The following is a 27,336-nucleotide window of genomic DNA, read 5'->3' on the forward strand; positions in this document are numbered from 1 at the left end:
GTTCCTGCCTTCTCCCCATAGCTCTTGACTCCACCAGCCCCTGGAGCTCTATCTAACTCTCTCTTAAATCCATCCAGTGACTTGGCCTCCATTGCCCTCTGTGGCAGGGAATTCCATAAATTCACAACTCTCTGGGTGAAAAATATTTTTTCTCACCTCAGTCTTAAATGACCTCCCCTTTATTCTAAGACTGTGTGGCCCCTGGATTGATATGCTGTCTGACCGGCTGAGTTACCCCAGCATTTTTGGTCTATTTTAGGAATAAGTTAATCCTTTAGATGTATTAATGTTATGTGTACCAAGCAACAATGAAAGGCTTTATTGTGCAGGCAGTACAGTTAAATCAGATAACACTCCACATATATAAAATCCAGGTAAACACAAGCACAATGGGTGGAGTGAATGTAAATCTATTAAGACAGGTTCCATTAAGGACTGTAATTTTCTTGTAAGGAGAAGTAAGAAACATAAGAGCTGTTTAAGGCACATTCGGGAAGATATGAATCACAATTCACATGTTTTATGACTTCAGCTCTATTCGGAGATGTGCCAACTATTGACTTCCTCATTGCAATCAAGCAGATTCATCAAATCTGAAACCTCCGACACCCCTCAACGTTCAATGACCATCCAAGGGGAAGGAAATCGAGAGTTTCACACAGGGAGTGGGCGGAATTTACTGAGTTGGGAAATTTACTGAAGCAGGAAATTAAATCACGCCTAACTCTCCCCTTAATGCCAGGAGTGACTCAGATGGAAGTAGACTGTGACAAAGAGAGGATTGCTTGTCGAGAGAGAGAGGGAATTATCAGGCAGACTTCAGAGATTCAACGTGCAAAGTGCTGTGGAGTTGGTGAGTCTGTTCTCTATTGCGTTTAGAAGGATGAGGGGTGGGGGGACATCATTGAAACTTGCCATACCAGTGAAAGGCCTGGATAGAGTGGATGTGGGGAGTATGTTTCCACTAGTGGGAGAGTCTGGGACCAGAGGCTGTGGCCTCAGAATTAAAGGATGTTCCTTTAAGAAGGTGAGGAGCCAGAGGGTGGTGAATCTGTGGAATTCATTTCCACAGTGGGCAATGGAGCCCAAATCAATGGATGTTTTTAAGGCAGAGATTGACAGATTCTTGATGAGTAAACGGGGTGTGAGGGATTATGGGGTGAAGGCAGGAGAATGGGGTTGAGGGGGAAAGATAGATCAGTCATGATTGAAAGGCGGAGTACACTCAATGGGCCGAATGGCTTAAACCTGTTTCTAGAACTTATGAACTCTTGGACTTTTCTCGCTGCTACCAGGTGCAGGAGCCTGAGAAAATTCATAGCAAAAGGATTTGAGTTTCATAGCAAAAGGATTTGAGTATAGGAGCAGGGAGGTTCTACTGCAGTTGTACAGGGTCTTGGTGAGACCACACCTGGAGTATTGCGTACAGTTTTGGTCTCCTAATCTGAGGAAAGACATTCTTGCCATAGAGGGAGTACAGAAGAGGTTCACCAGACTGATTCCTGGGATGGCAGGCCTTTCATATGAAGAAAGACAGGATAGACTCGGATTGTACTCGCTAGAATTTAGAAGGTTGAGGGGGGATCTTATAGAAACTTACAAAATTCTTAAGGGGTTGGACAGGCTAGATGCAGGAAGATTGTTCCCGATGTTGGGGAAGTCCAGAACAAGGGGTCACAGTTTAAGGATAAGGGGGAAGTCTTTTAGGACCGAGATGAGAAAATCATTTTTTACACAGAGAGTGGTGAATCTGTGGAATTCTCTGCCACAGAAGGTAGTTGAGGCCAGTTCATTGGCTATATTTAAGAGGGAGTTAGATGTGGCCCTTGTGGCTAAAGGGATCAGGGGGTATGGAGAGAAGGCAGGTACAGGATACTGAGTTGGATGATCAGCCATGATCATATTGAATGGCGGTGCAGGCTCGAAAGGCCGAATGGCCTACTCCTGCACCTATTGTCTATGTTTCTATGTTTCTATGTTAACCGTGACCTCCAGATTTGAGAACAGCTTCTTTCCATCAAACATTAACACCTTGAATTATGTTGGAAGGAACTGCAGATGCTGGTTTAAACCGACAATAGACACAAAAAGCTGGAGTAACTCAGCGGGGATAGGCAACGTCTCTGGAGAGAAGGAATGGGTGACGTTGCAGGTCGAGACCCTTCTTGTGAAGCAGGGTCTCGACCTGAAACATCTCCCAGAGATGCTGCCTGTCCCGCTGAGTTACTCCAGCTTTTTGTATCTAACTTCTTGAATTACCCTGCTTGATTAGTACGGGTGTCAGGGGTTAGAATGGGGTGAAGGCGGGAGAATGGGGTTGAGCGGGAATGATAGACCAGCCATGATTGAATTATAGAGGAGACTTGATTGGGCTTATGAACTTTAGCTTAATTTAGAGATACAGCATTGAAACGGGCCGCTGTATCCGTGCCGACCAGTGATCACCCATACACTACTTCTATGCCACACCCCAGGGACAATATACAGAAGCCACAGTCTTAGAATAAAGGGGAGGTCATTTAAGACTGAGGTGAGAAAAAAACTTTTTCTCCCAGAGAGTTGAGAATTTATGGAATTCCCTGCCACAGAGGGCAGTGGAGGCCAAATCACTGGATGGATTTAAGAGAGAGTTAGATAGAGCTCTAGGGGCTAGTGGAGTCAAGGGGTATGGGGAGAAGGCAGGCACGGGTTATTGATAGGGGACGATCAGCCATGATCACAATGAATGGCGGTGCTGGCAAGAAGGGCCGAATGGCCTCCTCCTGCACCTATTTTCTATGTTTCTATGATAGATTGAAGAAGAACAAAAGAAAATCCCCTAAACTACCAAAGCAGTGTAGCAGAAATATATAGGAATAACAGAGAAGAAAAAGAGAAGTGGAGATATACCTTGCCCCTCATCCGCCCCCCCCCACCTCACCCAACCCAGCATCGGATTTAATTTTAAATTTGTGTTGCACTATACTATTGTTGTAAGAATTCAGTAAAGGGTGTCCATGTCTTAAGAACTTGATCTGGTTTTTCCGCCAAGACAAGCATAATGTTTTCCACATTATATGTTAATACATTTTAACATGACTCCTCCGCATTCCTCACTGTGATGGAAGGCAATAAAAAGTTCAATCTCTCCCTGCTTTGTCCTCCAGTGGTTGGACAATTATTGAGAAGTTAATAATTAAACCTATTCTGTAAACGGCCTGACCCACGAGCATGCGACTGCATGCGGCAAGCGCGACCTAACGTGGTCGCTTGAGCCGTACGGCCTCGCGGGGCCGGTCCCACTTCGATCGCTGGAGCCGTATGGAGTTGTGCGGGGCTGGTCCCGACATCGCGCGAGGCTCCGAAAAACTGACCGGGCTCAAAAATTCCACACGGCAGCGGCCTATCGGCCCGCAGCCGCATTGAGGCCGTACGCAGCGCCTCGACGGGCATGCGCAGAGTCTCGACGTCGTACGTCACGCGCGAACTCCCCGCGGACTTCGCTCGAACTTCACGTCAACTCGTACGGGATCACTCGATCTCCGCACGGCCCCCGCTTGCGGTTTGGTCGCGCTCGCCGCATGCAGTCGCATGCTGGTGGGACCGGCCCTGTACGGGGATCACTCGACATCCGCGCGGCCCCTGTGCGGCCCCCGCTTCCGGTTTGGTCACGCTTGCCGCATGCAGTCGCATGCCCGTGGGACAGGCCCTTAAGTTTCACTGAGGTCCCTCTCAACCTTGTAAACTCCAGCGAGTACAGGCCCAGTGCCGTCAAACACTCATCCTACGTTAAGGCAATCATCTCTGCAATACTGATTTGGTAATTAAGGCAATACTGATTTGAGAATTAAGGGACAGAAGTTTAGAGGTAACACGAGGGGGGACTTCTTTACTCAGAGAGTGGTAGCTGTGTGGAATGAGCTTCCAGTGGAAGTGGTGGAGGCAGGTTCGATTTTATCATTTAAAAATAAATTGGATAGGTATATGGACGGGAAAGGAATGGAGGGTTATGGTCTGAGTGCAGCTAGATGGGACTAGGTGAGAGTAAGTGTTTGGCACGGACTAGAAGGGCCGAGATGGCCTGTTTCCGTGCTGTAATTGTTATATGGTTATGTGGTTATCTCCGGGGTCATTCTTGTAAACCTCCTCTGGACCCTCTCCAGAGCCAGCACATCTTTCCTCAGATACGGGGATTACATTCTAATCCTCTCGAAATAAATTACCACTGATTTTGCCTTGCAACCGACAAGTAAAGGAAATTGGACAAGTTAAAGTTTGTGTTTGCAGAAAAACAGCAAAGATTCCAGTTCGATCTTAAGTTGTGTATACGGTGCGATTTAGTTACCACTTCCTTATCTGCAGTGAGACTTTGATTGGGCAATTTATTTCACTTACAACTCACATAAATTCAGGACTCTTGACATATGAAAGCTCTCGAGAATTTCACCAGAGTGTAAACTATGTGTAGTACAACACCAACAATGGAGACTCAGGTTTAAGGAATGTTGATTGAAGCAGTGGCCAAAAATGCTCCCCAAAGACTCTACTTTGAAATGTATCAAATAGTTAAATGCTTGGACAGAGTGGATGTGGAGAGGATGTTTCCACTGGTGGGAGAGTCTAGGACTAGAGGTCATAGCCTCAGAATTAAAGGACATTCCTTTAGAAGAAGTTGACGAGGAATTTCTTTAGTCAGAGGGTGGTGAATCTGTGGAATTCTTTGCCACAGACGGCAGTGGAGGCCAGAAGTCAGTGGATATATTTAAAGCAGAGATAGATAGATTCTTGATTAGTACGGGTGTCAGATGTTATGGGGAGAAGGCAGGAGAATTGGGTTAGGAGTTAGAGATAGATCAGCCATGATTGAATGGCGCAGTAGACGATGGGCCGAATGGCCTAATTCTGCTCCTATCCCATATGACCCTACTTCCTTAGAAGGCCAAGGACAGGCGGCACAGTGGCGCAGCGGTATATTTCTTCCCTCGCAGCGCCAGAGACCCGGGTTCGATCCTGACCACGGGTGCTGCCTGTACAGAGCTTATAGACTACGTGGGTTTTCTCCGGGTACTCCAGTTCCTCCCACACTCCAAAGACAGACAGGTTTGTAGACGAATTAGCTTGGGATCGATGGTCGGTGCGGACTTGGTGGGTCGAAGGGGCTATTTCCGCGCTGTATCGGTAAACTAAACTAAACTAAGCCAAAGATCGACACAAAAAGCTGGAGTAACTTAGCGGGACAGGCAGCACCTCTGAAGAAAAGGAAAGGGCGACGTTTCGAGTCGAGACCCATCTTCAGACTGGTGTTCGGCAAGTCCCAACAACTCACACCAACTTCTTCAAAAACCCCACATTGGGTCGCTATTTGTTCTGTCTGAAGAGGGGTCTCGACGCGAAACGTCACCGATCCCTTCTCTCCGGAGATGCTGCCTGTCCCGCTAATTGACCCCAGCATTTTGTGTTTATCGTCTGTGTATATAGCAATATCTGCAGTCCCATCACAGATTCATAGAAACATAGAAAATAGGTGCTGGAGTAGGCCATTCGGCCCTTTGAGCCAGCACGCCATTCAATATGATCATGGCTGGTCATCCAAAATCAATTCCCACTATCTCCCCATATCCGTTGATTCGTTAGCCTTAAGAGCTAAATCTAACTCACTCTTGAAAACATCCAGTGAATTGGCCTCCGCTGCCTTCTGTGGCAGAGAATTCTACAGATTCACAACTCTCCGGTTGGAAAACTTTTTCCTCATGACTCCTTATTCTTAAACTGTGTGTGACCCCCTAGTTCTGGACTCCCCCAACATCTGGAAACATTTGTCCAGCATCCAGCCCGTCCAATTCCTTAAGAAATGCGTATGTTTCAATAAGATCCCCGCTTATTTCTGTTCGTTTGTCCTCTTGACCTCAGGACTGTGGACTACCAAGGCCACCGTTTCCCAGGAACCGGACTGATCTTCAGAAGGGTGAATTCTCCGAACAAGGACCATTCATTTGAACGTTGGAGGAAGAAGATCGCCGGACAAAAGGCCGCTGCGGTCAGAGGGAAATTCCAGGAACACTTTGGCTCATTTTTCTCCAGGAGGCTCAGGGTGCTTGACTTTGACCCCACCCCCCACCTTCCCTAAATGGCTACAGGTGCGCCCTGGACTGAGGGGACAATGTCTTCCTTCTGGTCCCTCCCGACTTCTAACGCCAACCTCACAGGTGCCAACAGCACCCAAGGGTGTCTCTTGAGCGCCGACTTCCAGTACATCATGTTCCCGGTGGTTTACAGCCTGGTTTTTGTCCTGGGCACCACCTCCAACGCCGCCGCCCTCTGGTTCTTCTTCAGGACCAAGGAGACCCTCTCGCCATCCGACGTCTTCATGGTCAACCTGGCCGCGATCGACCTCCTCTTCGCCTTGACCCTGCCGTTCAGGATTGTCTACCACGCCCTGGGCAATGAGTGGATCTTCGGCGAGTGGGGCTGCAAGATCACGGGCTCCCTGTTCTTCGCCAACCTCTACGGCAGTACCCTGTTCCTCACCTGCATCTGCGTGGACCGCTACATCGCAGTGGTCCACCCTCTCCGCTCACTTGTTCTCCGCCGCCCCCGATACCGGGCGCTGATCTGCCTCGCCGTCTGGCTGGTCCTCGCCGCCTGCATCCTCTACCTGATGCTCAAGGGGCCACTGACCAGCCACTTCCCCGACGGCAGGACAGCTTGCCTGGAGAATTTCTCCAGCGGCTCCTGGAGTGGCCGTATCTCAAGCATCAGCATCGTCGGGGCGGTGATAGGCTTCTTCATACCCTTGTTGGTCATCGCCGTGTGCTACCCTCTCATCGCCCGGCGTCTATTGGAGCCGACGGCCGGCAACGCGGTCCACGCCGTGAAGCGGCGAGCACTGCGGACCGTGCTGGTGGTCCTCGGTGTTTTCCTAATCTGCTTTGTGCCCTACCATGTTGTCCAGTTGGTCCATACCCTCCTGCGCCTAAACCCGGGCCCGGCGAGCTGCCGGCTCATCCGCTTCACCTACTCGGCTCGACGGGTCACCATGGCCCTGACCAGCCTCAACAGTTGCCTCGACCCCCTGATCTACTCGCTGGGACGCCGGTCCTCACCGTCACCCCGTGCCTGCTGTTGTGGCCGCCGGCGCCGATTCTCCCTCAACGTCACCTTCCGCAGCAAGGAGACCGCCCAGAGCAAGAGCTAGGGCCCCCAGACAGGGCTGCGTCTAGACAGTACCCAGTGTCCAGTATCTAGACACTACCCAGAGCAAGGGCTAAGCCCCCAGACAGTGCTGCGTCTAGACAGCACCTGGAGTCTAGTCCAGACACTGCCCAGAGCAAGAGCTAGGGTCCACAGACAGGGCTGCGCCTGGACTGCACCTGGAGTCTAGTCCAGACACTACCCAGAGCAAGAGCTAGGGTTCCCAGACAGGGCTGCACCTGGACTGCACCTGGAGTCTTGTCCAGACACTACCCAGAGCAAGAGGAGTCCTCCAGACAAGGCTATGTCTAGACACCACCCAGTGTCTAGACACCACCACAGCAAGGGATAGACCCCAGACAGACTGTGTCTAGACAACACCCAGAGTCTAGTGTCTAGATAGTACCCAGAGCAAGGGCTAGTCCATCGGACAGGTCGTGTCTAGACAGCACCCAGAGTCTAGTGTATAGACAGTGGGGACCCAGACATGATCTTGTGTAGTCAGAGGGAATCCAGACTTGGTCACTGTCTTAGTGACCAGACTTGGCCACTGTCTTAGTGACCAAGATGTTGCTGTGTCTAGACAGCACCTAGAGTCTAGTGTCTGGACAGTTGGAGCCCAGCCAGGAATATCTCTAGACAGTGGGAGCCCAGACAAGAATGCGTCTAGACACTGACCAGAGCAAGTGGAGAAGCCCAGACAGGCCGTGTCTAGACTGTACCCAGAGTCTAGTGGGAGAATGGGGGAAGGGGGAAACTGTGAAGGTTACCCAAAACAGGAGCGTGAACTTTGAAAATAGTGCCAAAACATGGCGTATCTTGCATGCGGGCTCAGCAGACTATTTATGTACATTTGCTAATCGAGGATAATATGGTAATACTCTACCGGCCTGTTTATAAGAAAATAATTTTATTTTGTGTTTACACTTTGCACGTGTGACAATAAAATCATCATTCAACCATTGAGTTCTTGATTAGTCAAATATATCACGCACGCACACACACACACACACACACACACACACTGACACACACACACATAGACACACACACTGACACACACACACATAGACACACACACACATAGACACACACACACACTTAACATAGACACTGACACGCACTCATATAGACACATGCACAGGCACTGACATGCGCACAAACAGACATGCACACTTACTGACATGCACACGCACACACTGACACACACATAGACACACGCGCACACACACTGACAAGCACGCACATAGACACACGCACACACACACTGACATGTGCACACACTGACATGCATGCATACTGATATGGACACACTGACACACACACACTTAGACACACGCACACATAATGACACGCACACACATAGACACACGCACACATAATGACATGCACACACATAGACACATGCACACGCACATTGACATGCACACACATTGATATGGACACACTCACACACACATTGCCACACTCATTGACACACACACACACACATTGACAGACACGCACTGGCATGTGTACACACTGACACACACACTGACACACAAGCACACACACACACACACTGACACACAGGATCACCCACACACCTACACAGTGAGAGCCAACCACACAGGGCCGGCCTTAGGAGGTGCGGGGCCCAATTGGGAACAATTTTGGTGAGCCCCAGGTTCCCAGCCAAGGTCTGTAGACTCACAGAAATACAAATAAAGTCTATTCTAGACTTGATATCTCTACGGTAGAATGGAAAGTAATCAAAATGTGCGCTTAAAAAGTGCCTGCGAGTTAATGGACCAAACAGATCAATCAATCAATCAATCAATCAATCAGATTTATTCATCACATCCACAATAAAGTGCAGTGAAATGAATTTGCCAGCAGCGGTACAATCAAAAAGATCACACAATACACAATAAAACATTAACACAAACATCCACCACAGCATTCTTCACTGTGGTGGAAGGCACAAAGTACAGTCAGTCCTCCTCCATTTCCCCCCCGTCGGGGCTATAAACCTCAGCAGTCGCCGCTGTGGGCGGCCAGATGTACAGGCCCTCTCGTCTGGAATGCAAGTCCCGAATCGGCGCTTCCCTCCTGGAGACCAGATGCTGTAGCCCGCAAGCCGGTGGTCCGTAGGGTAAGTCCACGCCGCGCCCGCGGCTAGAAACTCCGCAGACCGCAGCTTCAAGATGTTGTTGACTGTGGACCGGCGGTCGGAGCTCTTCTCCTCCGGGGATACCCAACGAGAAGCGCCGCAGACCGCAGCTTCAGGCTGTGACAGTCCGCATCGGAGCACTACCTCCTGTCCTGGCGACCTCGGCATGGGTTGTCCCCGCTCCGCGATGGAAAAAAGCCCCATCTGCGCCCGCTGCTGAAGCTCCGGGCCCGACTCCAGGAAAGGCTGCACCGATCCATGGTGTATATTGAAAGACACATATTGTAAGTTGAGTGGTGTTTTCCACATTTTGATGTGGTGTCTGTAGAATTTGTGCCTGCACACCTGAGGTGTGTCCCTTCATATATGCACCATTATCATACCCTTGTCCACGGATATTTTCAACATCCAGCCCTAATGTTTTAACTTCATATATTTTTTATATTCCCTCGCCCTCTACAACCTCTCCCGAACTCTCCCTCTCTCTCTCCCTCCCATCTCTCCCCTCTCTCCCTCTCTCCCCTTACCTCTCTCTTTCTCTCTCTCTGTCTCTCTCTCTCCCTCAGTCACCCTCTGCCTCTCTTCCTCTCCCTCTCTATCCCTCTCTGTCTCTCTCTCCCTCTCTCCCCCTTCCTCTCTCTATTCCTCTCTCTCCCCCTCCCTCCCTCCCTCACACGTATTCCTCCACCCTCTCGCCACTCTCTCCACCTCCCTCTCTCTCTCCCCCTCTCACCTCCTTTCTACCCCCTCTCCCTCCCCCCCCCCTCTCTCTCTCTCCTCCCTCTCCCTCTCCCTCCCTCTCCCTCTCTCCCTCTCTCCCTCTCTCCCTCTCTCTCTCTCTCTCCCTCTCTGGGTGGGCTGTTGCCTTGTCGTCCCATAAGACCCTTCACACAACCCAACTGGACTTTCACTTTATGCACGTCACACATGGACTTTCAACTGATCAGGAAGGTTATCACTCATCTTCCTGCGCTCTGAAGTAAACTGCCGAGGTCTATCAAACCACTCCAAATAACTCAAGCCTGCAAGCCCTGGTAACATCCTGGTGAATCCATGTTGCACCCTTTCCGATAAATGTCACACTCCCTGTAACTGAGTGAGCAGACGTCGTACAGTTCTGTAATCTGGCCACCGACGTGTACAACTGCATCATGAGGTGACCTCAGTATAAACAGTATAAATAAACACTAACATAGAAACATAGAAACATAGAAAATAGGTGCAGGAGGAGGCCATTCGGCCCTTCGAGCCAGGACCGCCATTCATTGTGATCATGGCTGATCGTCCCCTATCAATAACCCGTGCCTGCCTTCTCCCCATATCCCTTGACTCCACTAGCTCCTAGAGCTCTATCTAACTCTCTCTTAAATCCATCCAGTGACTTGGCCTCCACTGCCCTCTGTGGCAGGGAATTCCACAAATTCACAACTCTCTGGATGAAAACGTTTTTTCTCACCTCAGTCTTAAATGACCTCCCCTTTATTCTAAGACTGTGGCCCCTGGTTCTGAACTCAGAACCCACACACAATTTCTCTGACACACACTGTCTCACTCACACTCACACTCACACATACACTCACACACATGCACACTCACACACAGTCAGTCGCACACACGGTCTCACACACACTGTCTCACACACACAATCTCTTACACACACCGCCTCAATCAGACTCACACTTAGTAACACACACACACACACACACACACACACACAGTCTAACAGTCACAGACTCACACACACACAGTCGCACACACACACATGGTCTCAGTCACAGGCTCACACACAGTCTCACAAACTCACACTCATTCTCACACACACACAGACTCACAAACCCACAGTCCCACGCACCGTCTCACAGTCACAGATTCATAGAAACATAGAAACTAGGTGCAGGAGGAGGCCATTCGGCCCTTCGAGCCAGGACCGCCATTCATTGTGATCATGGCTGATCGTCCCCTATCAATAATCCGTGCCTGCATTCTCCCCATATCCCTTGACTCCACTAGCCCCTAGAGCTCTATCTAACTCTCTCTTAAATCCATCCAGTGATTTGGCCTCCACTGCCCTCTGTGGCAGGGAATTCCATAAATTCACAACTCTCTGGGTGAAAACGTTTTTTCTCACCTCAGTCTTAAATGACCTCCCGTTTATTCTAAGACTGTGGCCCCTGGTTCTGGACTCGCCCAACATTGGGAACATTTTTCCTGCATCTAGCTTGCCCAGTCCTTTTATAATTTTATATGTTTCTATAAGGACCCCTCATCCTTCTAAACTCCAGTGAATTCACACAGACTCACGCACACAGTCGCACTCACAGTCACAGGCTCACATACACAGTACCTCGGCACTCCCTCCTACACACGATCTCTCACACAGTCAGACTTTCTCATAGCCCCACTGACACACAACGCACGGTCTCCCCACCCACCCCACACAGTAGCCGCTTTTCTTCAGCAGCCACTGTAAATGAAACACTTTCAGTTTACAATAAACCCTATTTACACAAAGTCCCATCTTCTGTCGGTTAGTGTAAGCATAGTTACTCTGATCCACCCCTCTGACGCTTAACACAGTAATACATGAGGTAGTGGGCTTACTCATGAGTTCATGGAAGGGTCTCGACCCGAAACGTCACCCATTCCTTCTCTCCAGAGATGCTGCCTGTCTCTCTGGTACTCATAGAAACATAGAAAATAGGTGCAGGAGTAGGCCATTCGGCCCTTCGAGCCTGCACCGCCATTCAATATGACCATGGCTGATCATCCAATTCAGTGTCCTGTGCCTGCTTCCTCTCCATACCCCCTGATCCCTTTAGCCACAAGGGCCACATCTAACTCCCTCTTAAATATAGCCAATGAACTGGCCTCGACTACCTTCTGTGGCAGAGAATTCCACAGATTCACCACTCTCTGTGTGAAAAATGTTTTTGTCATCTCAGTCCTAAAAGACTTCCCCTTTATCCTTAAACTGTGACCCCTTGTTCTGGACTTCCCCAACATCGGGAACAATCTTCCTGCATCTAGCCTGTCCAACCCCTTAAGAATTTTGTAAGTTTCTATAAGATCCCCCCTCAATCTTCTAAATTCTAGCGAGTACAAGCCGAGTCTATCCAGTCTTTCTGCGACCCCGTTTCATCCACAGAGGCTCTCGGCGCAGGCGTGTTTGCTTCAACCACGGACATTCCATTCCATCCGTCTGCTCACTACCACGCTCTGCCCCCCCTCAACCGCATCACCCCCCATCCCAGCTGACCGCACGCACTGTTAACCGGGACAACCTCAGATCTCTCCAGCCTGCCCGCATCCCTCCACCCTCTCACAATGCCAACTTTGCCCTCCTCAACACCAGGTCGCTCAACAACAAAGCCCTTGCCCTCCATGAACTAATCCTTGACAACACTCTGGACTTCCTTCTGCTCACTGAGACCTGGCAACAACCCAATGTCTTCTTCTCCCTCAATCAAGCATCCCCACCTGGATTTAATTACATTTCCAAACCCCGCCCCTCCCGCCATGGAGGTGGCCTCGCTGTTATTTTTAACCAGAATATTCGGATCACTGAACTCACCCTCCCCCCAGTAGCATCATTTGAATTCCTCGCCTTCAAAGCCCTTTCCTCCATGACAGTCATCCTCATTTACCGGCCACCTAAACCAAACCCCTCCTTCCTATCTGACTTCACTGAACTCCTCACACTTGCCTCATCCCTCTCCCCACGTCTGCTGCTACTTGGTGACTTAAATATTCATATGGACTCCCCCACCTGCAAGCTCGCATCTGAATTCGCCTTTTTACTTGACAACTTCTCTCTCACTCAGCACGTCACCTTTCCCACCCATGACAAAGGTCACATCCTTGACCTGGTCTGCTCCACAAATCAACCGGTACTCGACCTCCATCCTTGCCTCTTCCCCCTCTCTGATCATAAGCTTATACGGTTCACCATCCCTTCTCCGACACCTCGCCCCCGCTTCCTCCGAGAAATCACCTTCCGTAATCTAAAATCCATTGATTCCCACCATCTCTCTGACCTGCTCTCCACCACTCTCCCCCTGGACTCAGCCCCCATCTCACCTGATGATCTCACAAACCATCTCAACTCCACCTTGTCTACCTCCCTTAACATTCTGGCCCCCCTCAAAACAAGAACCGTAACTTTTAACACATCTTCACCCTGGTACACACCTGCACTTCGTAAACTGAAACAGACTGGTCGCCAACTCGAACGACTTATAAAGAAATCATCTCTCACAGTCCACCTTGAAGCTTACAAACTCCACCTCACTGACTACAAAGATGCTCTCATTGCTGCAAAATCTGCCTACCTCTCCTCCATATTCACCGACCCCTGCCTAAACCACAGAACCCTCTTCTCCACAGTGGGCAACCTCCTCAAGCCTCGAGCAAACACTCTCCCTACCTCTACTCCGGTTCTCTGCAACTCATTCCTCCACTTTTTCGCGGATAAAATCAGCACCATCTATCAATCTTTATCCCCTGTACCCGACTCCCCAGCATCTACTCCACCACCTACCAAGGTCCCTCCTTTCAACATCTCCACTGACCTCCTTACCCCTCCTCCGCACTGCTTCCTCTCCCAGTTTGACCTGGTCACCCCTATTGAAATCTCCAAACTCATCAGCTCTTCCAAACCCACTACCTGCTCCCTCGACCCTCTCCCCACTCCCCTGCTGAAAGTCCTGCCTCCCCGTTCTCTGCCCCTACCTCACTAATCTCTTCAACTCCTCATTGTCCCAAGGAATTGTCCCCTCCGCTTTCAAAACTGCTGCTGTCACACCAATCTTAAAGAAACCTGGTCTTGATCCCTCCTCTCTCATTAACTACCGCCCAATCTCAATCCTCCCCTTTCTTTCAAAAATCCGGGAGCGTATCGTTGCGTCGCAACTTCATTCCCACCTCCTTGCGTATAACCTACTTGAACCCCTCCAATCTGGCTTTCGCCCCCTCCATAGCACAGAAACTGCTCTCCTCAAAGTCCTCAACGACCTCCTCACCTCTGCTGACACTGGTTCCCTCAACATCCTCATCCTCCTCGACCTGAGCGCAGCCTTCGATACAGTGAACCATAACATCCTGCTCACCAGACTCAAAGACCTCGGCATTGAAGGCTCTGCACTCAGCTGGCTCCGTTCCTACCTTTCCAACAGATCCCACTTCATCTCTCTCCACAACCACACCTCTGCTACAGCCACAGTCACTCAAGGCGTTCACCAAGGCTCCGTACTCGGCCCCCTCCTCTTCATCATCTACATCCTCCCCCTTGGTCAGATACTCCGCCACTTCAATCTGGACTTCCACTGTTACGCCGATGACACCCAGATTTACCTTGGCACCAAATCCCCCCACAACCCCCCCCCCTCTCCCATATCAACTCCTGTTTGTCAGCTATAAAAACCTGGATGCAACATAATTTCCTCAAACTCAACAGTGATAAGACAGAATTCCTCCTCATAGGCTCCAAAGCCACACTCAGCAAAATCAATAACCCCACTCTTACCATCGATGGCACCACTCTCCCCATCTCCCCAGGCCCGCAACCTTGGCGTGATCTTTGATTCCACCCTCTCCCTTGAGCCTCACATCCGCCATGTCATTAAAACCTCCTTCTTTCATCTCCGCAACATCGCCAAACTCAGACCCTCTCTCACTGCTGAAAGACTCATCCATGCCTTGATCTCCTCCCGACTGGACTATTGCAACTCACTTCTCCTTGGCATCAGCTCCACCTACATCAACCGACTCCAACTGGTCCAGAACGCATCCGCCCGACTCATCACCCACACCAAATCCTGGCATCACATCACTCCAGTCCTCAAAAAACTTCACTGGCTTCCCATCTCCCACCGGATCACCTACAAAATCCTGGTCCTCCACCATCTGGCCCCCCCATATCTCACTGACCTCCTCTCCCCCTACCAACCCTCACGGTCCCTCAGATCCACATCAGCCGGTCTCCTCTCCATCCACAAAGGTTCAAAGGTTCAAAGGTTATTTATTGGTCACATACACCTAGGTGTAGTGAAATGCTTCTTGCCAATGCAGCACATAAAGAAAGAATACAGACATAACATTAATAAGAGATTTAAACATAAAGAACATCCCCCCACAATGGCTCCCACCATGAGGGAAGGCACAAAGTCCAGTCCCCAACCCCAGTTCACCCATAGTCGAGCCAATTGAGGCCTCCACAGTTGCCTCTACGGAGGCCCGATGTTCCTGGCCGTTCTCGCCGGGTGATGGTGCTCCGGCGTCAGGAGAATCCTCACAGCGGCTTGAGACACCTGGAACGGCCGCTTCCGTACTGGAGGCCGCGGCTTCCAAAGCTAACAAGGCCGCGCCGGTTGGAGCTCCACTACTGGCGATCTCATCTAGAGATCCCAGGCTCCCGGTGTACAGTTCGGCGCCGCCGCCCGCAGCTGGCCGCTCCTGAGACCCGCAGCTCCGCGATGTTGTTCCCGGCAGTCTTCAGCTCACCGGACCTCCAGCGCGGCGACCCGGACAAGGCATCGCCCGCTCCACGATAGCGCTCCAGCGCTGTGCCGCTGCCGAAGCCGTGGTTCTGGGCGGTCCCCGACAGGAAACGCCGCTCCAGGCCCGCTGGTAGGCCGCGAGGACGGGTCGAAACTGCAGCCCGGAGAAAAGCTGCCTCTCCGACCAGGTAGGGACCCTGAAAGGTAGTTTCCCCCTTCCCCCCCCCCCCACCCCCCACATAAAAAAGTCTAGAACTCCAGAAACAAAAACACTTTAACTAACTAATAAAAATAAAAAAAAGATGAAAAGACGGACAGCTGCTGGCCAACAAGTCCAACCTCCGCAGTTTTGGGGACAGAGCCTTCTCCAGGGCAGCTCCCAGGCTCTGGAACTCCCTCCCCCAACTGATCCGCAATTCCGTGTCCCTCACCATCTTCCAGTCCCGCCTCAAGACCCATCTTTTCACCTCTGCCTATCTTTAGCCCCACGTCCCCCTCCCTTTTCATCTGTGCATTAATTGCCTCATACTGTGTTTTGTATTGAATTCTGTCTTTACTTTGTGTACTAGTCATGTCTCTACTATTTATTTCATTCCCCTTACATGTTTTTCCTCTACATGCTCAATTTTTGTAAGGTGTCCTTGAGACTCTTGAAAGGCGCCCATAAATAAAATTTATTATTATTATTATTATATGAAAGTCCTATCATCCCAGTAATCAGTCTGGAGAACCTTCTCTGTACTCCCTCTATGACAAGCATGTCCTTCCTCAGATTAGGAGACCAAAACTGTACGCAATACTCCAGGTACACCCAGGTCTCGCTGCACCTCCCCTTTTCCTAATCCAGCATTTTGTGTCAGTCATAAGCTCCAGGAACAGAGTTAGCCGTTCTGCCCATCAAGTCTACTCCGCCATTCAATCATGGCTGATCTAGCTCTCCCTCCTAACCCCATTCTCCTACCTTCTCCCCATAACCCCTGACACCATTACTAATCAAGAATCTGTCAATCTCCGCCTTAAAAATACACATTGACAGCTTCCACAACCGTCTGTGGCAATGAAACCCGCAGATTCACCACCCTCTGACAAAATAAATTCCTCCTCATCTCCTTTCTTTTGCTTCCTTTTGTTCTGAGGCTGAGGCTGTGCCATCTGGTCGAAACATCCTCTCCACATCCACTCTATCCGGGCCTTTCCTGGGATCATTCTTGTAAACCTCCTCTGGACCCTCTCCAGAGCCAGCACATCCTTCCTCAGACATGGGGCCCAAAATTGTTCACAATGCTCCAAATGTGGCCTGTCCAGCACCTTATCGAGCCTCAGCATTACACCCCTGCTTTTGTATTCTAACCCGCTTGAAATAAATGCTAGCATTGCATTTGCCTTCCTTGCTACCGATTCGACTTGCAAGTTTATCTTTAGCTGAGCAGGAGCTAGGGGGCGGGGGAGTGACACAGATGCACAAGCTGTGGTTTACTGAGTAATAACTGCATAGGCAAGAGGCAGGAAGGAAGCACTGTGGCTCTCAGGGTGATTGCATGTGCTCCCGAGAACATCCTGTCATCTTGTCATCCAAATTGCCTCAGGGCAATGAAGCAAGGGGGAATTCTCAGTACAGTTCAGTTTAGTTTAGTTTAGTTTAGTTTAGTTTAGTTCAGTTTAGAAATGAATGAATGATTCATTTATTGGCCAAGTTTGTACACATACAAGGAATTTGCCTTGGTGCTCCGCTCGCAAGTAGCAACACGACATACATACAGTAAACAATTAAGAATAAAACATAAAACATTAAAACATTAAGAATAAAACATTATAGTATAAATATGTGAATGAAGTAAAATATCAGAGCAAAAGGAGGCTACAGACTTTTGGTTATTTAGTAGAGCTACTATAATTGGAAAAAAGCTGTTTTTATGTCTGGCTGTGGCGGCTTTGACAGTCCAGAGGGAAGTGATTCAAAGAGCTTGTGGCCAGGGTGAGAGGGGTCAGAGTTACCACACGCTTCCTGGCCCTTGCAGTGTACAGTAACGAGTTGGGTTGGGTTGGGTTGGGTTGGGTTTTTTTGGGTTTGGTTTGGTTTGGTTTGGTTTGGTTTAGTTTAGTTTAGTTTAGTTTAGTTTAGTTTAGTTTAGTTTAGTTTAGTTTACTTGATAGAAACAAAATGCCGGAGTAATGCAGAGGGACAGGCAGCATCTCTGAAGAGAAGCTTTGGGCGACGTTTTGCGTCGAGACTCTTCTTCAGACAGAGAGTTAAGGGAGAGGGAGACACAGAGATAAGGAAGGGTAAAGTGTGTGAAACGAGACCTCAAAAGAAATGTGGATGAAGGAATATGTAGAATAGATCATAGTTAATGAGGAGAAAGTGACTACAAAGCAAACAGGGATAAAATGTAATCGGGGACTGGTAGGAGAAATGGGAAGGGGGAGGTTTCCACCAAGTCCATGCAGATCATTGATCACCTGTTCACAGTAGTTCTGCGCTATCCCACCTTCTCATCCATTCCCTACATACTCGGAACAATCTACAGAGGGCCGATTAACCTACAAACCCATGTGTCGCAAGGAAGACACAAAATGCTGGAGCAACTCAGAGGCTCAGGCAGCATCTCTGGAGAAAAGGAATAGGTGACGTTTCGGGTCAGAGCTCTTCTTCAGACAACTGTAAGCCCGCACGTCTTTGGGATGTGGAAGGAAACGGAGCACCCGGTGGAAACCCACAGAGCCACAGGGAGAACATAGAAACATAGAAAATAGGTGCAGGAGTAGGCCATTCGGCCCTTCGAGCCTGCACCGCCATTCAATATGATCATGGCTGATCATCCAACTCAGTATCCCATACCTGCCTTCTCTCCATACCCCCTGATCCCTTTAGCCACAAGGGCCACATCTAACTCCCTCTTGAATATAGCCAATGAACTGGCCTCAACTACCTTATGTGGCAGAGAATTCCACAGATTCACCACTCTCTGTGTGTGAAAGAAAAGTGTTTTTCTCATCTCGGTCCTAAAAGACTTTCCCCTTATCCTTAAACTGTGACTCCTTGTTCTGGGCTTCCCCAACATCGGGAACAATCTTCCTGCATCTAGCCTGTCCAACCCCTTAAGAATTTTGTACGTTTCTATAAGATCCCCCCTCAATCTTCTAAATTCTAGCGTGTACAAGCCGAGTCTATCCAGTCTTTCTTTATATGATATATGAAAGTTCTGACATCCCAGGAATCAGTTTGCTGAACCTTCTCTGTACTCCCTCTATGGAACGTGCAAACTCCGCGCACGCAGACAGTACCCGAAGTCAGGATCGAACCCGGGTCCATGGCGCTGTGAGGCAGCAGCTCTACCAGCTGTGCCTCCATTGAAGTGGTTCCCCTATAATAAACACATAAATGATTTACCACAGTACCAGTTTTAGTTCTAGTTTTAGAGATGCAACATGGAAGGAGGCCCTTCGGCCCACCGAGTCCGCACCGACCTGTGACCCCCGCTCACTAACACCATCCTACATTTATACCAAGCCTATTAACCTAACAAACCTGTACGACTGGAGTGTGGGAGTAAACGGAAGATCTCAGTGAAAACCCACGCAGGTCACGGGGGGAATTTACAAACTCCGTGCCGTTTAGTGCAAACAAACCCTCAACGACCTAGGTTCAACCAAAGACACAGTCCAGAGAGGTCCATTGCTGAAGTTAGTGTTGTGCAGTAGATAGGCGCAAACTGCTGGAGTAACTCAGCGGGTCAGGCAGCATCTCTGGAGATCAGTGAGTAAAGGGGCTGTCCCACGAGCATGCGACCTGCATGCGGCGAGCGCGACCAAACCGGAAGCGGGGGCCGCGCGGAGGTCAAGTGAGTGACGTGAAGTTCGAGCGAAGTCCGCGGGAAGTTCGCGCGTGACTTACGGCGTCGAGGCGGCTGCGGGCCGGCGGGCCGTTGCCGCGCGGAATTTTTGAACACGGCCGGTTTTAGGAGCCCCGCGCGATGTCGGGACCAGCTCCGCACAACTCCATACGGCTCCGGCGATCAAAGTTGGACCGGCCCCGCGAGGCCATACGGCTCAAGAGACCACGTTAGGTCGCGCTTGCCGCATGGAGTCGCATGCTCGTGGAACAGGCCCTTTACTCCAGATCACTGAGTTACCCCAGATTTTGTGTCTATAATCGGCACAAACCAGCATCTTCATTTCATTCCTACACATTGTGTTGTGCGGTGTTTAATAGCCTATTTTCTGTTGGAAAGTAGCTGTTCTTGAACGTTACAGTTTTCAGGCTCCTGTACCTTCTTACCGATGGCCGGAGTGAAATGAGAGCGTGGCCAGGGTGGTGTGGGTCTCTGACGATGCTGGCTGCCTTTTTGAGGCAGCGACTCCTGTAGATCCATTCGATGGTGGGGAGGTCAGTACCGTGGTGGACCGGGCAGTGTCCACCACTTTTCACCATCTCCTTCATTCCTGGGCATTCGAGTTGCTGAACCAAGCCATGATGTTGGCCCCAGTCAATATGCTCTCTACTGTACACCTGTAGAGGGAGGTAAATCTGTGGAATTCATTGCCATAGACAGCTGTGTAGGCCGTCAATGGATCTTTTTAAAACATTTTTAAGGCAGGTTTTTGATTGGTAAGGGTGTTCAGAGATTTTGGGGAGAAGGCAGGAGAATGGGGTTGAGAGAGAAAGATAGATCAGCCATGATTGAATGGTAGCATAGACTTGATGGACCGAATGGCGTAATTCTACACTTGGAACATATTATGAAGTTCAAGAGAGTATTCATCAACTTACCAAATCTCATCATGAGGGGGGATCTTATAGAAACTTACAAAATTCTTAAGGGGTTGGACAGGCTTGATGCAGGAAGATTGTTCCCGATGTTGGGGAAGTCCAGAACAAGGGGTCACAGTTTAAGGATAAGGGGGAAATCTTTTAGGACCGAGATGAGAAAAACATTTTTTACACAGAGTGTGGTGAATCTCTAGAATTCTCTGCCACAGAAGGTAACTGAGGCCAGTTCATTGGCTATATTTAAGAGGGAGTTAGATGTGGCCCTTGTGGCTAAAGGGATCAGGGGGTATGGAGAGAAGGCAGGTACAGGATACTGAGTTGGATGATCAGCCATGATCATATTGAATGGCGGTGCAGGCTCGAAGGGCCGAATGGCCTACTCTTGCACCTATTTTCTATGTTTCTATGTTTCTATTCTTCTGAGGAAGTGGGCGGCTCCATAGCACAGCGCTAGACCTACTGCCTTTCAGCGCCAGAGACACGGGTTCGATCCTGACCACAGATGCTTGTCTCTACGGAGTCTGTACATTCACCCCACGACCTTTGTGGGTTTGCTCTGAGATCTTTGGTTTCCTCCCACACTCCAAAGATGTACAGGAATGTAGGTTAATTGGCTTGGTGTAAATGCCCCTACCTAGTGCGTGTAAGATAGTGTTAGCGTGCGGGGATCGCTGGGTGGTGCGGTCTCGGTGGGCCGAAGGGCCTGTTTCCACGCTGTATCTCTAAACTAAAATAAACTAAAAGAAAGGTATAGGCGTGGTGGATAGCTGTCTTGATGTTTGCTTCAACGTGTTGGGCCCAGGACAGATCTTCAGAGATAAGAAGTCACCAAGATGAGAATGGATTGAATTCAAACAGCCTGTCATTGATTCAGATTCAGATTCAGATTCAATCTTTATTGTCATTGTGCAGTGTACAGTACAGAGACAACGAAATGCAGTTAGCATCTCCCTAGAAGAGCAAACATAGAATAATGAGCAATAAATATATATACGTACATACAGTAGTAGTAGTGCGATTTTTCTGGGGGAAGGAGTGTCCTGGGGGGGGGGGGTGATTGGCAATCACCGAGGTGCAGAGTTAAGTAGTGTGACAGCCGCAGGGAAAAAGCTGTTCCTGCACCTGCTGGTCCGGCAACGGAGAGATCTGTAGCGCCTCCCGGATGGTAGGAAACAGTCTGTGGTTGGGGTGAGAGCAGTCCTTGACGATGCTGAGCGCCCTTCACAGACATCGCTTGCTTTGGACAGACTCAATGGAGGGGAGTGAGGAACCGGTGATGCGTTGGGCAGTTTTCACCACCCTCTGCAGGGCTTTCCGGTCGGAGACAGAGCAGTTGCCATATCATACTGTGATACAGCTGGAGGCGAGGTTATTTTTATCCACAAGGTTCACTGCAGATAAACACACTCATGTTTACTGTGCAGCTCACAAAAAGCTAAAGCAATGTGGGTGTTGACTCAAAACCGGCTTGCAAACCACATTTAAGTCATGTTTAATGTCATACGCACAAATGCAGTGAGGTACAGCTACAAAGAGGATGTTGTCAGGACTCGGGGGTCTGAGTTACAGGGAGAGGTTGAGCAGGCTAGGACTGGAAGTTGGGTGGTCATGTTGCAGTTATACAAGATGTTGGTGCGGTCCAGGAAAACCGTTGTCATGTTGGAAATGATGCAGAGAGGATTTACGAGGATGTTGCCAGGACCCGAGGGTCTGAGCGACAGGGAGAGATTGAGCAGGCTGGGACTCTATTCCTTGGAGTACAGGCGGATGAGGGGCCGATCTCACAGAGGTGTACAAAATCATGAGAGCACAAAGTCTCTTGCCCAGAGGAGGGGATTTGAGGACCAGAGGACATAGATCGGTGAAGGGGAAATGATTTCATAGGTAACTTTTTTCACACAAAGGGTGGTGCGTGTATGGAATGAGCTGCCAGAAGAGGTAGTTGTGGCAGGGACTATCCCAATGTTTAAGAAACAGTTGTACAGGTGGATGGATAGGACAGGTTTAGAGGGATATTGACCAAACGCAGGCAAGTGGGACTAGTGTAGCTGAGATATTTTGGCTGGTGTGGGCAAGTAGTGCCGAAGGGCCTGTTTCCATGCTGTATCCCTGTGTGACTCTATGGCTAATGAAAATCTTGCTTGCAGCTGCATCACTCAGACAAACACACAAAAAACAATGCCCCTGTTCTGCATGACAGTAAAAGAATAGTCACAAAAGATAGGCATGAAGTGCTGGAGTAATTCAGCGGGTCAGGCAGCATCTTTTAGAGTCATAGAGTCCTCGACAGAGTGATACAGTGTGGAAACAGGCCCTTCAGCCCAACTTGCCCACACCGGCCAACATGGTGACCAGAACGGAATGCAATGTTCTAAATGCGACCCCTCCATGCAACTGCAACATGACCTCCCAACTCTATACTCAATACTCTGAATGATGAAGGCCAAAGTGCCAAAAGCCCTTTTGACCACCCTATCCAGCTGCCACTCAATAGACATTAGACAATAAACAATAGGTGCAGGAGTAGGCCATTTGGCCCTTCGAGCCAGCACCGCCATTCAATGTGATCATGGATGATCACCCCCAATCAGTACCCCGTTCCTGCCTGCTCCCCATATCCCCTGACTCCACTATTTTTAAGAGCCCTATCTAGCTCTCTCTTGAAAGCATCCAGAGAACCCACCTCCACCGCCCTCTGAGGCAGAGAATTCCACAGACTCACCACTCTCTGTGAGAAAAAGTGTTTCCTCGTCTCTGTTCTAAATGGCTTACCCCTTATTCTTAAACTGTGTGGCCCCTGGTCCTGGACTCCCCCAACATCGGGAACATGTTTCCTGCCTCTAGCGTGCCCAAACCGTAACAATCTTAGATGTTTCAATGAGATCCCCTCTCACCCTTCTAAACTCCAGAGTCCACCTTCAAGGAACCATACACCTACACTCCTAGATCCCTCTGCTCTACGACACCCCTGGAGCCCTATCATTCACTGTGTAGGTCCTGCCCATGTTAGACTTCTCAAAATGCAACGCCTCGCATTACTCGGTATTAAATTCCATCAACCATTCCTCAGCCCACCTGACCAATCGATCAAAGTCCTGCAGCAGTTATTCACAACCATCTTCACTATCTGTAAAACCACCCTCTTTAATATCATCGGCAAAGTTGCTAATCTTGCGGAAGTGGCGGCGCTGCCTTGCAGCTGCGGCTCGCCTGCAGTCCGTTAGTCTTTTCTTTTTTTTGTTTTCTTTTGCCCCGTGTTAGAGTTTATTTCGGTTTATTTAGTTGTGTAAGTGTGGGGGGGTGGGTGTAACATGTTTTTTGAATTCCTTCGGGGGGGGATGCAACCTTTCCTGCCGTATCCCCCGTCTCCGTCTCCGTCTGCGCTGAGGCCTATCGCGGAGCTGGCGGCCTCCAACTGGGTCCGACCTCGAGGCTCCGTAGGCAGAGCCAGCCAGGACTTACCAACGCGAGGCTGGCCGACTTCGGGGCTGTGGTTGCGGGGCGACCCAACTTCCGACCCGACTTTGGAGCCTCGGAGGCTCAGCCGCGGGCCAGTGGACGACATCGTCGGGAGCTAGCTGGTCACAGGTTGGTGACCTATTTTTCCGCAGCTTAGCTCCCGCAACAACAGCTGCATCCGCTGGACTGGAGGGCGGCAGCTTCGGCAGCTTCGACCGCCCCGGGCCGCGGAGTTTGAACCGGCCCGTTTGCGGAGCTCGGATTCAGCCGCGGGACTTACACACCATCACCCGGTGGGGTCACAACATCAGAGGCCTGGATTGCCTCAGCGCAGAGGGAGAGCAAGGAGGGAAGAGACAATGACTTTGGGACTTTAAACTGTGTTGAGTGTTTGTTTTGTTAGTTATTCTATGTTATGACTGCAGGCTAAACCATTTTGTTGCACTGAAAAGTGCAATGACAATAAAATAATTGAATCCATTATTGCCAGGTACGTCCTCATCCAAATCATTGATATAGATGACATGTAAATCTGAAGAAGGGTCTCGACCCGAAACGTCACCCATTCCTTCTCTCCAGAGATGCTGCCTGTCCCGCTGAGTTACTCCAGCATTTTGAGTACACCTTCATTTTAAATCAGAATCTGCAGTTCTTTCCTACACATATAGATTTTAGTTTAGTTTAGAGATACAGTGTGCAAACAGGCCCTTTGACTGCCTGATTTACTCCAGTTCTTTGTGTCTATCTTTGGTATAAAGCAACGTCTGGAGTTAATTTCTGCACAAAGAAAATTCACAAACAGAAGTGCAATGATACGCAGAGTGCAGAGAAAAGTCACAAGGATATTCGTAAGGACACCGAGTGCTGGAGTAACTCAGCGGGTCAGGCAGCATCTCTGGAGAACATGGATAGGTGGGTGATGTTTTAGGTGAGGATGTTGCCACAGTCCTCATGATTGTATTCAGTTTTGGTTACATATGAACATGGAAACATAGTAACATAGAAAATAGGTGCAGCAGTAGGACATTCGGCCCTTCGAGCCAGCACCGCCATTCAATGTGATCATGGCTGATCATCCAACTCAGTATCCTGTACCTGCCTTCCCTCCATACCCCCTGATCCCTTTAGCCACAAGGGCCACATCTAACACCCTCTTAAATATAGCCAATGAACTGGCTTCAAATCGCCTCGAAGGGCCGAATGGCCTACTCCTGCACCTATTTTCTATGTTTCTATGTTTCAACTACCTTCTGTGGCAGAGAATTCCACAGATTCTCTGTGTGAAAAATGTTTTTCTCATTTCGGCCCTAAAAGATTTCCCCCTTATCATTAAACTGTGACCCTTGTTCTGGACTTCCCCAACATCGGGAACAATCTTCCTGCATCTAGCCTGTCCAACCGCTTAAGAATTTCGTAAGTTTCTATAAGATCCCCCCTCAATCTCCTAAATTCTTGCGAGTCCAAGCCGAGTCTATCCAGTCTTTCTTCATATGAAAGTCCTGACATCCCAGGAATCAGTCTGGTGAACCTTCTCTGTACTCCGTCTATGACAAGAATGTCTTTCCTCAGATTAGGAAACCAAAACTGTACGCAATACTCCAGGTGTGGTCTCACCAAGACCCTGTACAACTGCAGTCGAACCTCCCTGCTCCTATACTCAAATCCTTTTGCTATGAATGCTAACATACCATTCGCTTTCTTCACTGCCTGCTGCACCTGCATGCCTACTTTCAATGTTGTTCAAGAAGGAACTGCAGATGCTGGAAAATCGAAGGTACACAAAAATGCTGGAGAAACTCAGCGGGTGCAGCAGCATCTATGGAGCGAAGGAAATAGGTGACTTTTCGGGCCGAAACCCTTCTTCAGACTGATAGGGGGTGGTGACACCTGCTGTGGGAAATATTGTCACTAATCTGAAAGTGGTGCAGAGAAGCTTTACAAGGATGTTGCCAGGACTCGAGGGCCTGAGCTATAGGGAGAGGTTGGGCAGGCTAGGACTTTATTCCTTGGAGCGCAGGAGGCTGAGGGGTGATATTATAGATATGTGTAAAATCATGAGGGGAATGGATAGGGTGAATATACAAAATCTTTTACCCAGAACCGTGATTGAAGAACTAGAGGACATAGAAATGGTATGTTAGCATTCATAGCAAAAGGATTTGAGTATAAGAGCAGGGAGGTTCTACTGCAGTTGTACAGGGTCTTGGTGAGACCACACCTGGAGTATTGCGTACAGTTTTGGTCTCCTAATCTGAGGAAATACATTCTTGCCATAGAGGGAGTACAGAGAAGGTTCACTGATTCCTGGGATGGCAGGACTTTCATATGAAGAAAGACTGGATAGACTCGGCTTGTACTCGCTAGAATTTAGAAGATTGAGGGGGGATCTTATAGGAACTTACAAAATTCTTAAGGGGTTGCACAGGCTAGATGCAGGAAGATTATTCCCAATGTTGGGGAAGTCCAGAACGAGGGGTCACAGTTTAAGGATAAGAGGAAAGTCTTTTAGGACCGAGATGAGAAAATCATTTTTCACACAGAGAGTGGTGAATCTGTGGAATTCTCTGACACAGAAGGTAGTTGAGGCCAGTTCATTGGCTATCTTTAAGAGGGAGTTAGATGTGGCCCTTGTGGCTAAGGGGATCAGGGGGTATGGAGAGAAGGCAGGGATGGGATACTGAGTTGGATGATCAGCCATGGTCATATTGAATGGCGGTGCAGGCTCGAAGGGCCGAATGGCCTTCTCCTGCACCTATTTTCTATGTTTCTATGTTTCTATAGGTTTACGGTGAGAGGGGCAAGAATTTACTGGAATCTGAGGGGCAACCTTTACCACACGGAGGTGTATGGAATGCGCTGCCAGATGAGGCAACAAAAGACATTTGGGTGGGTGCATGGATAGAATAGGAAAGATTTAGAGGGAAGATTGACACAAAATGCTGGAGTAACTCAACGGGACAGGCAGCATCTCTGGATAGAAGGATTGGGTGATGTTTCCGGTCTGACGAAGGGTCTCGACCCTAAACATCACCCATTCCTTCTATCCAGAGATGCCGTCTGTCCCACTGAGTTACTCCAGCATTTTGTGTCTATCTTCAGTTTAAACCAGCATCTGAACTTCCTTCCTACAAGATTTAGAGGGATATGGGCTAAACACGAGCAGGTGGGACTAATGTTGATGGGGCATCTTAACCTTCATGGACCAGTTGGGCCAGTTCAGTTTAATTTAGTTTAGTTTAGATTATTTGTGTTTAGTTTAGTTTAGTTTTGACATACAGCGCCCAAACAGG

General features: G+C 49.3%; 1 protein-coding gene across 3 annotated transcripts; it reads left to right on the forward strand.

Moving 5' to 3' along the window:
* The first annotated feature begins 630 nt into the window (after positions 1-630).
* Positions 631-27,336, forward strand: LOC116968052 (lysophosphatidic acid receptor 6-like). 3 transcript variants are annotated; one of them, XR_004410396.1, is made up of 6 exons: positions 631-853; positions 5,890-7,283; positions 7,427-7,856; positions 7,950-7,953; positions 21,673-21,676; positions 27,325-27,336. XR_004410396.1 is itself a non-coding variant. In XM_033014674.1 (2 exons), exon 2 carries the CDS (start codon positions 6,107-6,109, stop codon positions 7,172-7,174), a length of 1,068 nt encoding a protein of 355 aa, XP_032870565.1. In that variant the 5' UTR covers positions 631-853; positions 5,890-6,106; the 3' UTR covers positions 7,175-7,400. The 3 variants fall into 3 exon arrangements, 1 of the variants encoding a protein (XP_032870565.1); XR_004410395.1 differs by lacking the exons at positions 21,673-21,676; positions 27,325-27,336 and having other exon boundaries at positions 7,427-8,095; XM_033014674.1 differs by lacking the exons at positions 7,427-7,856; positions 7,950-7,953; positions 21,673-21,676; positions 27,325-27,336 and having other exon boundaries at positions 5,890-7,400.

Source organism: Amblyraja radiata, chromosome 43, assembly GCF_010909765.2.
Source record: "Amblyraja radiata isolate CabotCenter1 chromosome 43, sAmbRad1.1.pri, whole genome shotgun sequence".
Taxonomy (NCBI): Eukaryota; Metazoa; Chordata; class Chondrichthyes; order Rajiformes; family Rajidae; genus Amblyraja; species Amblyraja radiata.

Excerpts from the sequence above, each read along its gene's own strand:
- LOC116968052 (XM_033014674.1), top strand. The coding sequence starts at position 6,107 with ATGGCTACAGGTGCGCCCTGGACTGAGGGGACAATGTCTTCCTTCTGG.